The sequence below is a fragment of the Thermobia domestica genome, chromosome 12 (genome assembly GCF_964235325.1).
Source record: "Thermobia domestica chromosome 12, izTheDome1.hap1.1, whole genome shotgun sequence".
NCBI classification, from domain to species: Eukaryota; Metazoa; Arthropoda; class Insecta; order Zygentoma; family Lepismatidae; genus Thermobia; species Thermobia domestica.
In genome coordinates this window covers 10,669,984-10,684,463 of record NC_137465.1, presented here as the reverse complement: position 1 = coordinate 10,684,463, position 14,480 = coordinate 10,669,984, and the positions used below count along the sequence as shown (strand labels likewise).

At 33.7% G+C, this 14,480-nt stretch overlaps 1 protein-coding gene across 1 annotated transcript in view; it reads left to right on the top strand.

Annotated features, from left to right (window-relative positions):
- The first annotated feature begins 249 nt into the window (after positions 1–249).
- The window catches only part of LOC145666331 (uncharacterized), a 32,551-nt gene continuing 18,320 nt past the window's right edge, over positions 250–14,480 (top strand). Inside the window, exon 1 of the mRNA XM_081733436.1 lies at positions 250–992. Coding sequence (XP_081589562.1) covers positions 622–992 — 371 coding nt within the window. The 5' untranslated portion in view covers positions 250–621. The remainder of the gene's footprint in view (positions 993–14,480) is intronic.

Below are 14,480 nucleotides of genomic sequence, written 5' to 3'. Positions count from 1 at the left end.
AATTTCTACATATTGCGATTGAAATTTTGTTTCTCCGGTGGAAATGAATTTTCTCCGAGGGGATATAATATCTATCTATATAATCGATATTATTTATCTATCTACCTAGCTACAATCTTTGACATCTCTTCCAACAAATGTTCATGAAATGGCAAGCAAAAATATCTATAATTAGAAAAAAAAAATAGTTCTAAACGATAACTATGTTTCCAACCCTGCTTATAACACACATCTTTTCTGCTTGTAGAAGCAAACATCCAAGTGTTGAAACGTATTCTGATTCGTGTCACTGCGTGGGAGTTGGTAAAAACCTCTCATCCTACACTTATCTGCTCTATTCGTAAAAACCCTTAGTTATGTAATACGCTTTTATTAATTTATTATACGATTAATACTTTTAATAACTATCCAATTGTCTTTGTTACCTGAAGCATTAAACTGGAGAGGAAGAAGAAGACCTATTGTTTTCAAAAATCAATTATATACAGTACGTTATTAAAACCTTATCGTTTGTTTGATTCTGTGAATGGTCTTGTAAATCATTTCATTAACACTGGCAGCGTAAAATATAAGGGAAGTATAAGAACAGGATCAAATTCTTATTAAATTTATAAAGTCATAATGGCTGGCCTGGCGTCTGTCAAGTTGGAATTGATGTGCAAAGACGGAATTGACTATGACTTACCTCAGGAAGATCCACTCGAGGGGAAAGGGTGGGCATATGAACTGATGACTGACAACAAAGAATTGTTATTATCTACAACGGAAGGAGAGCAAACAATGGAGAAGGATGCAGCTATGGTTTCTTTGGATGCGACACTAACCGTGGGTATGGTGAAATCAGAATCTGCAGTAGGCCTACAAGATCATCCTGCATTTGGAAGTAATATAGAAACGCTAAGAAAAATAGTGGTTCAAGAGACTTGCCCATCGTACTCTAAAGACTCCCAACAATTAACAGCAAAAGGTTCAAATTCAGTTCGGCAAGAAAGGTAATGTTCAATTTTTCATAAAGTAATTGGCTCAGATTGATAATATGGTTCGGAAAGTTTATAGATTAAGCAATACTTCGTTATAAATATTTAGGTATGTGAAATGTAAATTAATAATCTTCAGTTTGAAAACGGAATGGCACATATAGACCAGCTGTGGCGTTTACCAAATAATAATAATAATATCGATAACATCCATGCAAATCTTAAGTAGTTCATATCTTGATGAAATAATGATTACTTTATTATTGATTACACATTTCTCACCAATTTTTGTATATATATATACAATATGGGTGCTCCACGATAGTGTTTTATTTATATAGACGCTTTTGCAAAGAAAAAATCGGATGAATTAAATTTATCCCAAAATTTTGAAAATTTAAACGTGAAATCTGTTATACCGGAACAAAAACTATAGACGTTTGTGGTCTTACTCAGGATGTAGCTCGAATGGGTCTAGTCTCACTTCCGGAGGGCTTCGAAAGACATTAACAAAATACAAGATAAAAAGGAATTCTAACCAACAATGGGTGTTCAGTAATTGTATAGATCCATACATAGATACAATTCATACTAATTTCTTTTTTAAGGAAGTAGTCGTTTTGTATTTTCAGCAATCATTTCTAGGTTATGCACTTCCATTTCTCCATACAGGTTCACTTTAGGCGCTTAGAGCACGTACACGATACAAGGATTATTGTACAAACAAAAAGTGCTAGATAGCCGGTAAAAGAAAAATATTGCTATGTAACTTAGAGAAGGGTCCAGAATGTTGGTCCAACTGGAAGCAAAGGGTTGCGTCGGATAAGATAAAGTGGGTCACCGAAGGCAAATATAGACCTATACGTAAACGAGGGTAGCGCAAAACACTGTATATAGCGTAGACTTACACATCTTACGTGTTGAATATGTATTTGTACGTTCCTAAATATTTTATAGGTAACTTCCTGAAATGCTTTCATTGATTGCATTGTTTTATTGAAAAACAACAAGAAAAAACCTAATTTGTTTGGTTTAAATCCTTTTTTGTTTGTTTGTTTGTTTAAGCCAGGGATTTTGGTTTAAATAATTTGCTCTAGATATTTATATCACATGGACAGAAATAAGTTTGTTTCGCTTTGGAGTTATTATGCAACAACCGGGGTATGCTGGAAGGGGTCACATGAGCTTAAAACGGAATCCAAACCGCTTCTCGGATTACATCCGAGAGAACTTGTCTTCCACTAGAACTCGGAACTGGGACTAATTCGTCAAAATGTGATACGCCTGCCGACTTCTCACAAAGGACTCCTGATAAAAATACTTTGTTCTGATCTTTGCACACTTGTTAATATAACTGTCAAGTGTCATTTCAGAACAAAAAGATAAACAATAGAACACGTGAAACATTATACAGAGTTACATATGGACAATTTCAAAGTACTGCAGAGTACAGAAGAACAAATTTAGTCCATGTTAGTTCACTACGACTTATATTAGTCCAAGTTGAAGAAATATAACGACTTAATTTCCATATCAGTGATAAAAGTAAATTGAGTAAACTTTGGCTCTGACACATTTGTACATAAATAGATACCAAATATACTTGTGATTTCAAGAATTTCCTCTCCAGGGGTTTACATTCCTCCCCCCAAAAGAAAGGTCGTCATTTCGATGTACTTTATCAATAGTAAACATTATTAAAACGATACAATATTTAGAATTTTCTTTGATTGCTATTGCATAAAAATAATAACAAATAATTAAAAAATCACAAAAGAGACATTCATAAACTTATATATAAAAAAAGAAGTTACTTCTGTAGATTAATCTCTTAGTAATGAATGGGGAATTTTCTTCTGATTATACTACGAACCATATACGGGAGTGAAACCTGATAACCCACAAATGTGTCTTCATCAAGATTTCACGAACTAGTGATGGGTAAATTCCCGGAAAAATGTTTTTCATGAACATTCCCGTGAAGATTCCCCAAAATGGGAATTTTTCGGGAACTTATGTACAATCACAAGGAATATTGCATTCTATTACTATATTATGATTTCAAAAAAAATCGTTTTTATATCACAGTATGTTATTACTATTGTCCCCAGAGGAATCTTTAAAATGTATATTCTAAAAGAGGTTATGTTATTTTATTAATATTCTATTATATTTAGAGAGAGTGTTTCAATGAATACTTATTTACAATATGTCCTATGAAAGCAAATATGTTTCAATAATTGTATAGTAAGTACACATACTTTTAAACCACTAAAAAGTTTAAATTTACATGTAAGAGGCTTTTCTAAACTTGACTCTACAACTGATATTATAAACATATTAAATTTTGAAACGTTATAAGCAATTTTGTCAACATTACACAAATATGTATGTTCACAATATTTGCAAGATACTTTCTTATCTTTACAATTTTGCATGTAACATTGCCACACACGACCTTTCTTCCTGCCTATTTCTCAAAATTTCATGCGTTAATTAACATGTAAGACATGTCCGAGTAGCTCTTCAGAAATTCAAGTCAGTGAGAAGAGACAGACCGACGTATGTTACTAACTGTGGTTCAGAGTTTTTTAATAGTACTTCATCTCTATTTCTACATAATTCTATATTACTGGTACCATATGATTCCTTTTCATCATTTGTAAATTAGTACTTTGCTACTTTAGACTATTGTTTAGCATTGGGAGGCCAGTTTGCACCTACTTTTTCGCGACATTCTACTCCGATGCGGTTATTTTATGGTTTAATACATTAAATTACGTCACCAGCATTAAATTCAGACAGTATTACAGAGCAAGCCTTAGAGAGTGAAATCGGGTTAGAGCCCTGCATGGAACGTATTTTTCAATCTTCGTTACTAACAATTCACTTTCTATTTTCACATCACTTCCACTTACCTTTACGGTTTGTAAAAATCCCCTAATGCCCTAAAAAATGTGTTCGATACTTTCTTGACTACATAACTCATTTCTTCTGTAAATCATTCTACTTTTTGCTAGTTTTGGCCCCCCAATACTATACAATTATCTTACTTTTTAGTGCAAATGGAAATTGAACCTAAAAAATCGTGTCATTAGCTATATAATGTAAAGTGAAAGAATTTTAAATTTTTTAACCTTCAAATTCTTCAAACCTAGAAGTATATCCTAATATATTGAAATAAAGTAATTAGTCATATGGTTCTTATAATTTTGAAGACAAAGCAAGCAAATGGAAATAAACTCCTTCCCGGAAATTTATAGGCCACGGAAAAAAACCCGGGAATATTCCCATTTTTTAAATTCTTTCCCACCGGGAATATTCCCACTGCCCATCACTATTACAAACACACTTTTACGAACATTTTTCGATTTTTGGTTTAAACTTTTTTCTTTTTTTTAGCTAGTTATGTTACCGAGAAAGAGACGGACGGACTTTTATACAACGAGGCGAAACGAACATAATAGGATTTACTTCTAGATTTTCAAGAATTTGAAGGTTAATAAATTTAAAATTCTTTGACTGTACATTACGTAGCTAATAACACGATTTTTTAGGTTGAATTTCCATCGAAGAATGTATCGAACACAATTTTTTTTGGGCAGTAGGGGATTTGTACAAACCGTAAAGGTAAGTGGAAGTGATGTGAGAAAAAAAGTGAATTGTTGGTAACGAAGATAGAAAACAACGTTCTATGCGGGGCTCTAACCCACCTTCACTCGCTAACGTTCGCTCTGCAATGCTGTCTGAATTTAATGCTGGTGACGTAATTTAACGTACTAAACCATAAAATAACCGCATCGGAATAGAATATCGCACAAAAGTAGGTGCAAAAGCTGGCTCCCCAATGCCCAACAATAACCAAAGTAGCAAAGTACTAATTTACAAATCATGAAAAGGAACCACTTGGTAAATATTTATCGTTTTAATAATGTTTACTATTGGTAAAGTACATCGAAATGACGACCTTTCTTTGGTAGGAGTAACATAAACCGCTCGAGAGGAATTTCTTGAAATCATAAGTATCTTTGGTATCTATTTATGTATAAATGTGTCAGAGCCAAAGTTTACTCAATTTACTTTTATCACTGATATGCAAATTAAGTCGTTGTATTTCTTTAACTTGGACTAATATAAGTCGTAGTGAACTATCTTGGACTAAATTTATTCTTCTGTACTCTGCAGTACTTTGAAATTGTCCATATGTAACTCTATATAATGTTTCACGTGTTCTATTTTTTTATCTTCTTGTCTTGAAATGACACTTGACACTTATATTAACAAGTATGTAAAGATCAGAACAAAGTATTTTTATTAGGCGTCCTTTGTGAGAAGTCTTCAGGCGTGTTACATTTTGACGAATTAGTCCCAGTTCTGAGTTTTAGTGGAAGACAATTCCTTTCGGATGTAAGCCGAGAAGCGGTTTGTATTCCGCTTTAAGCTCATGCGACCCTTTCCAGCATAGAATGTGACCCTAGTGTTCTTTTCTCTTGTTTTCATTGTGTTTTTCTTTCTCGACATATTCTTGGCTACATGTTTAGCTGAATTCTGAAACTGATTTAATTTTATATTTTACCATATGAGGTTATCTAGAGATGCAGAAAAGCCGGCTTTTACGAATCGATGTTTTTTTGCACAAAAAAGGCGGCTTTTTCGAAAAAAAACGAAAATTTTTGAAATTTTGGCTTTTTTCATTTTCATGACTTTTGTGTTTAAATAGCTTTCGTATAGTATACTCTAATGTTAATAAGATTCCATGACGGAAATACCATATTTCGCTCCGGAATTCACCACCATGATGGATGGAGCACATGGTTTATGAATTAAAGTAAACATAAAGTACGTAGTATTTGAGGGCAATTTTAGAAGCGATTTAACTATTTTAACTTCTGAATTATCAACATTTTTTTCCTCTCTAGTTAATTTCTTTTTAGTCATCCGTGTTTCATTTCTTAGAGCTTAGTACTCTAGCTTCTAGCACATAATTAAACTTATGTTTTTAATATATCTGTCAGAGCGTACTTTCACATTTCCGTTATACTGTAGCTGTGCAATGATTTACCAATAATCTTCCCGGACTCAACCTTAAATACCATTTGATAGAAATAATCAGTATGGGATTTAGAATCTTTGTGAGGGGTTCTTCTGAATAATGTTTGTTTTTCCTAAAAATTACTAACTTTTATTTAAGGTGTTTATGAGTACAGGCATAAGAATTATTTCGTTTCGTTTGTATATTCAGCTATAATCTTCCAGACACAACTTTGAAGACCATTTTATACTGACAATCAGTGGCGGATTTAGAAAAGTATTTTGGGAGGGGCTTTTCTTATTAATGCTCAGTTTTTTTTCTAAAAATTCCTAATCTTTTTATTTTAGGACATGCTTAAAGTTTATGAGCAAAGGCAAAATTAATATTTAGTTTGTTTTAGAAATTCCGTAATTTCAGGGCAAAGGCTTCAATCCGAAAGACCTCCCCACCCTTAACCCTCTTCGCAAATCCATCACTGCTGGTAATTAGTAATAATAGAGATATAAAAACGATTAGAAAGGAAGTCGGCCAGGACTCACAGTACATACAATATCTCTATATTCACAGATGGAATAAAGAAAAACTTTTGTCAAAATGGTCGAATGCGGGGTTGAATCCCGGACTTTACGATAGAAGCGCGAAAGCTAACCACCCACTCAGGTTTGTTGTGCAGTTGTGCTTAACTTAAATGTATTCTTTCGCTTTCTCTATGGCTACAAAAGTTCTCCATTGACTTCTGTCCTCATCCAATTCAATCCAGTTTCTACTCTGTGTTCCTATTTCTGCTAGATCAATCTTAATGTTGCCCTCCCATCTGGGCCTAGGCTTTCCTAATGGACGTTTTCCGATTAGATTTCCAGTTAAAACTTTGAATGCGTTCCTACTTCCCTTAATTCTGGCTTCATGTCCTGCCCACTTGAGCCTCCTAGACTTGATGACTCTAACGATGTTTGGTAAATCGTATAAATTATGTAGTTTTTCCTTATCAAGTTTCCGCCATTCCCCATTACCGTTCCTCTTATGTCCAAATATTCGTCTCATAATTTTATTCTCAAATAATTTGAGTCTGCATTTTTCCCTCAACGTAAACGACGATATTTCCCAATTATAAAGCATAACAGGCATGATTATCATTTTATGTATTTTAAGCTTTAAATTCCTTGACAGAATTCGCGACGACAAAATATTTTGAACTGAATAATAACAAGAATTTCCTGATTTCAGTCGACATTTAATTTCTTTGTGGGTATGATTTTTGTCTGGTAATACTGATCCAAGATATTTGAAAATATTCATGTGTCGAAAGTATTAATTGATATTTTAATGCATTCATAATTTGCCGTATTACCATCCTTGTGAACTTCCTTGTATTTAGATTTCTCTGTATTTACTCATGTCCCTGCAAGCGTTTAATAAGGCCTCTGCATTTCTTTTGATTGTTCTCGTATCATATTTACATCATCAGCATACACTATAACCTGGTGAATACCATTCAACTCTAGGTCCTGGTTCCTATCTTTGATTTCTCTTAGAGCGTGCTCCGGAACAAAGCTGAATAATAACGGCGATAACGCATATCTTTATTTCAGACCAATCTCGACGTGGAAGCTCGTATTTTTCTACTCGAACTTTACTCTGCAATTAAATTAAACACTTAGCAAATCTAGCTTATTCGGTATTGCAAATTCTGTAAGAATGTTGTACAATGTTTCCCTTCTAACCGAGTTGTAAGCATTTCTAAAATCAATAAACATTTGGTGTACTGGGTAATATATTCCCATTTCTTTTCGAGTATTTGTCGAATGGTAAATATCTGGGCGATTTCGACTAAATCCACACTGATAATCTCCAATAATTTCATCTGTGTATGGGGTCAATCTTATTAACAGAACGCTAAGGGAAATCCCTCGATAATTATTACAATCAATTTGTCGTCTTGTGAATTGGAACAGTGACTGATTACTCATTTTAAATGTTATCCATAGTTTTTTGTAGAAAAAAAGTTTCCTAACGTTATGCTAAATTATCTTGTTAAAAATTCAGAAACCTTCAGGACTGGGTAAACCGTGATGGTGGTTATGTTCTACAGCCTAGGAAACCATACGCTCAGATGAACCGTCTATTACGTATATGATCCACGTACAGAAAATACGATACTTTCCCGATTCTGAACAAGCTTAAAAAACAGTCAGTACATTACAGAATTTGGAGCTTACCGATTTTGCAGATCCGAAACACCTGATAGGTGGTAACAGATTATTACATATGTAATCAATCTGTGAAAAATTTGTTCGAAATATTCATACAATGTATATGAAAGTTAAAACTTAACTGAATAATTTCAAGAATGTACAGAACCACCCGAAACGAAGCTCTTGATTTGCAGATTTCTCTAATGTTTTCTTTATTTTGCTTCAAAAGGAGGGTGTGTGATATTTTGAAGTAAAAATACTACATACAATTTTGCTAGTTATTTGTGTATCATTTTTTTAACTACTTATTGTATATAAGAGGTTAAAATATTATTACATATATTGGTTAATCCCTTGTAATTCATAATGTAAATATGTTAAGAAATTTAAAAAATCTCTTTCAAATTCATGGTTTATTTTCGAGGTTTCATATTATTATTTGCATCAACCACTAATTAAATGAGTTTTTTGTTGTAGAAAAGCGAAACAAAGTCTGCATTATCAGTTAAAAGCAAAATTTTCAAAAAAGCTCAACATTTCCGAAGCAAAAAAGCGAAGCAGAAAAAACTGAGCTTTTTCCAAAGAAGCCGGGTTTTTTTCGAGCCCTTCCATCTCTATTGTTATCCCATGACCCTTGATTAGTTTTTTTCTAATACCAATTGTGTTTTCATTTTTACAAGGATGAGAATGAGAAGCTGCGGTGGGCGCAGACCTGAAATCATTAGGAGGGCGCACTATCTTTAGCATTATTACACATTCGCATTTTATGTTTAACTGGCTGATCAACTGTAGTATATAAAGTCCTATTACAAAAATGTCGTTGCATACCGTTTATGTTCTCAAAATGAAAGTTTCAAAACCACATAATATTATTCCGTTACACTCAATAAACCAGCTACATCAAACATAAACTGAGGAACTTAGAAGTCAAGGGCAGTAACTGACTTTTGGAGTATATTTATTTATGCCCAGGAAATGGATTCTCCATAGTGAAATATATAAACTGAAAGGAGAACCAGGACGCAACTCATTCATTGGTAGACCCTCGAGTGGACTGCGATCTCGTCCTTCTAGATTGCATATTGTGATGCGGAGAATACTTCTCAGAATATAAATAATTCTTATTGGAAAAGTCATGTATAACTTAGATCCCTTTTATTATGAGGACTTCAATTGAGCTGTCTGATAACAGTGCACTAAATGCATTTTCGAACTATCAGTAAGGAGAATGAACTATGTGGTTTTTCATGATTTGTGATAAACTAGTACTTTCGGAAACAGTGGTAGATAAACTCACATGAAAATGTGATGTAAAAATGTCGCAATTACCATTTTTGTGGTAACTGACATTCTGAGTTTTGCTCGTACTTGTTGACAGCTCGAAAATGCAGTTATGAGAGTTCACTTTGGTTTCAGACAGCTTAATTACTATTGATGCAATGCCACATTATACAGATATATATATATATTTAGCCTTTAACTTTTACCACTTTGAACTGTTTGCATGACAAGAAACAAGGACATTCTTACCTATCAGAAATCTTTTCATTTGTGCACTATCATGACAGAGTTTGTTAATTATGACACATTTATTTACTTTATTTAGTATATGCCTTTCATACTGCATTAACAGAAACGATTCAAGATTACCTTGACCGAGATTCGCCCTTAATCTAGATTTAATAATCCTGAGTTTGGAAAACTCTCGTTCACAACTTACTCGTGTATGAGTGATCTAATGGAAAAATTTGTACAGTTTAAAGAGCTATGTATAACATAATGCATACATGCGATATTCATATATAATTCTGAACGCATACGTGAGGCAAGACTTGCAAGCTTTCCTTATGTTTATTTCCTACAACGCTGGTTCAATATCGTGTCACCATGTTACCTCTTCATACTCACTACTTAATTATTCACTATCCTATTCATTCACAACATCTCCGTGCGATGTCTTGGAACAAACTTCTACAAATCATTGTAGTTTTTCGGTAAGTTTCCCTTTATCTATACTAGGGCTGACAGATTTTGTTCATTGCATTTGTGGGTAGTTCGTCTTTTAAATCCAAAATCAGCCTTGGATCGAAACACACCAACAAGTGATAAAGATTTTCTTGTTTCGAAAACCAGTTAGTCTTATTCTGATTGAATTTGTGAAGGACACCATTGAAAACACAGAGTCTGAAATTTTCCTCTTCTATATTCCCTATGTTTTCATGAGATGCAAATTCAAATCACACGGTTACATTCTATTGAAAGAAGATTTTTGCACTATCGCAAGGTGGGCACAGTTTATATGGGTGATCACAGCGAAACGCATACGTTCTCCTGGTGTCTTCGGCACCTCCAACTCCCCACTACCCCTACAACTACCGCTCCGAGCCAGCCCAATCTCTTACGCACCTCGTGGCTTACAACGACATTCCTTTTGCTAAACCACTGTTACCTTGTCGTCAGCACCTGGTGTGAAATGACCCAAAGGGAATTTCTCCGTGATGAACAACGCAGTTTCGGAACTGGAGCGCACTAACGGATGCAACATAGCTTTTTCATTTTCGTATCCAAGTACTGTGGGGATCGTCAAATAATTTAAATGAGATTATTTCGTGGTTATTGCAATAAATTTGCCTTCTAATTGTAGTTGCTCTTAAACGTTGGACTGAATTGTTGTATGGAAGACATGTAAAAGTTTATACAGATCATAGCTTTTTGGTATATTTGCATAAAACGAGACAGTGGATTTCTAGACTTGCCCGTTGGAGTATATAAATTCAGAAATTTGACATACAAATTCTGTATCAAGAGCCATGATAATCAAGCTAGCGACGCATTGCCACACATCATTTTGTCTCCAGAAACTGAAAGATACCAAGTTAAGAAAAAAAACATCCACACTACGAAAATACAATGAAATATTTGGATAACCCCAATGATCCTTATGTAAAGGTTTAAAATCGCAGTATTGCTGAATTTTACAAAATTGAAAATGGTATTTTGTTAAATCTTAGTTACCATTTTCCTGACCATTGGAAAACTTGTATCTCACCATTACTTGTGAATGATGTAATTCGAAATTATCTTGAACAAGGGAATTTTCGTTTTGAAAAAATTTCAGGCTTCATAAGTGACTCCTGTAATTGAAATCTTTGTGCACAGATATTAGCAACTATTTACGTGGTTGTGCTATTTGTAAACCTACGAAGCTTGAAACTTCACCATCAGTCAGACCTCTACAAACTGTTGCCGTAAAGAATGTAATTGACAAGGTTCAATTGATTTATTAGGTTCTTACCCATCTTCTCATAATGGAAATAAATTTGCATTGTCAATTTTAGATGTATTTGATAGATATTACACGATGCTTCCCATTAGAAATGCCACCACCATTTGTGTTTTAAGATACTTAGAATATTACTACTTTGTAACCATGAAAATTCCGAAATCTATATTGGTAGACAATGATGGATATTTTATATCAGCTAAATTTAAGTCTAAAATCGAAGAATATGGTATTACAATTCAAAACTCCTTACCATCCGAAAAGCTCTAGTGTGGAACGAATTCATAGAAGAACAAAAAGTTGTTTAAACTGTTGTGTAATTACGACCATACTTCTTGGAAGAGATACATACCCCATATTGTCTTTTTGCTGAATTATTCTGTATGTAGTAGTTTAGGTGTCAGGTCTGCATGTCTTCACTTGAACGCAAACCTAATTCTCTATTGAAGCATTTTACCATTGTAACAAATGAAAATTGACGAAAACAAACCTGTATATTGGGAGAATAAACTCATAATGGCTGACTACGGAAGGAATGAGATGGTGAGAAAACGAAATAAAAAATACAACGCAACCGAGGAAGGAAAATATAAAATAAAAGAGAATGATTTACTGTTTTTGTTGCAATAACCTTTGAGCTCAGCTGTAAATAAAAAGATTAGTAAATTCTTCATGCTCTATAAAGGTCCTTCGTTATGGAAAATTAGGATCTCAGAAAAAGATTTTGAACTTATAGATCCTTTGAGTGGAGAATCTTGTAGCGTACATTCTGATCGTATGCGAGTGTGGAGACGCACTCAAAAAACTAAAAACATATTTTTAAAATTAGCTAAGAAGCATCTTCGTGAAAAAGAATTTGATTCTGTAAAACAAAACAACAAATAGGTAGATTCTTGTGAGCCTGAAACTCTGGTAAATATAAATTTTCCGAATGTGACTAAACTTAGTTTGTATTTAACGCAAGCGGAAGTAACAAATTTAATGTCCAGCTACTTCTGAAAGAGCTATTGAAATGTGACTTGTGTTTACAATAGTTGAATATTAAGTTCGAGTGTCAAAGACGCACTTTCATATTGACTTTAAATCATTTGTTAAATCCAAAGTTGAATAGACGTGACATGTAAGAAAAGCCACGAACGCGGATTATATGTTAGAGAAAATTCTATGTCAAATAATTGTCTAGCAATGTTATATTACATAAGAGAGATACGAGCTGAAAACTGTCATTTATCTGAGTGGCCATATTTTCTCGATGCTTATGCGACAAGTTATTGTAACTGGTAGTAAGATCTTAAACCACCCTCAGTACAAGGTGAGTCGCCTAGTGTTTATGTAATATTGTTGGTGAAAACTAGTGTACACTCTGAATTTACTAGAATGAAAAAAGTTTTTCTGTGTTACTGGAAATACTATTAGACGAGTATTCTGTTATGAATGGCAACTCCCTTCCATTTTGATTTTAACCTTAGGGCTCATTTTTCATATTCTTTTTTATTCCCACCTTACTAGAAGGTCTTGTTGCCATTCCGAAGGGTTGAGAAGATACATAATGTATGGTGGGGGAAGGTAGACATAAATTGAAGTGAATAGACGCTGAATAGTGTAAAAGTGTGGCAAACTTACTTCTATCCGGCCGCATTCTTATCAAAACAATACGAAAGAATGGTAAGTAATTTATTTCATATGAGTATTGTATGATAATAATGTATAATCTATATTTCTCATTTATAATTATTATATTTGTGTTATTGCATTAAAATAGGGGTGGACGGTTCATGGAAACGTAAACCGCGGTCTCGGTTTGTTCCTTAAACCGGTTTGGAACGGTTAACCGAAACCGAACCGAACCGTTTCCAAACCGAACCGAACCGTTACCAAACCGAACCGTTTCCTATAATATAACTAATACATGTTCACCTCTACTTTTTCGTTGCAAGAATTAATAATATTAATAGCAGCAAAAGGTTCCGAAGATATTTCATTTTACCCATTTTATACAAAAGCAACGTCTGGCCAGAGACAACGTATCAAAACAGACTCGAGAAAAGTCAGGTATATGCACTGCTCTGTATTTGATTTATCCATACAGGTCGTAAACCATTGGCCTCCCAGTCATATCAGGATAAGTTTAATTTTCATCCTAAACGAAGCTTCCCCTGGAATAGCATCCACCCTTCAAGTAATTGTCCCCCCTTCCAGGGTATCTATCCTAAATCTGCATATGCTGTAAAGTTGTCTTCCAACTGATATTAAGAGTTTCATTTCAATTTGCAAAGCATTAGTAAAAGTATTCACACAGTATAAACCCTCAATTGTTTCAGAAATATCGAAATAATTTTACATCTGAATAAAGATATACCGAAAACATAGCATTACACACTTATTGTAATCTCAAATTGGACGGTTCCTAATAACGCAAACTGCATTTCTATCGATTTCGAATATTGAACTGAAACTGAACAAAATAGTCCACAAACAGGGTCCAACAGTTCTTAAACCGAACCGAACTGTTCCCAAACTAAACCGAACCGTTCCCAAATCGAATCTAACCGTTCCCAAACGGAACCGAAACGGTTTGAAGTCCAAACCGACTGATTCGGTTTAAGCTACAAACCGAACTAAAACCGGTTAACTGGTTTTTGAAACACCTCTGCGTTAGGATTGTATAAGTAGTTTAAAAATGTTTTTTTTATGTATATACAATTTTAAGTGTAGTATATATGTAGTAAGTTCACTTATTTTCTTTTGTGGAATATTGAAGTAGCATTGTTTTAATTAGTGTATGTTTCATTTATTTGCGTGATAAAACCAACGATTCGTAATTTCGTGTGAATTTTATATCTGTATTTTCAAGAAGTTGAATTTATTTTAAGAAAAAGTGATTATAACTATATTTTATTTCCGTAAACTATGTTTTGGTGCAAAGTAATAGATACATGTTTTAGTTCTTTTGTAATGTTAGCATGTATTAATGATGATTCAATGAATGTAACTAA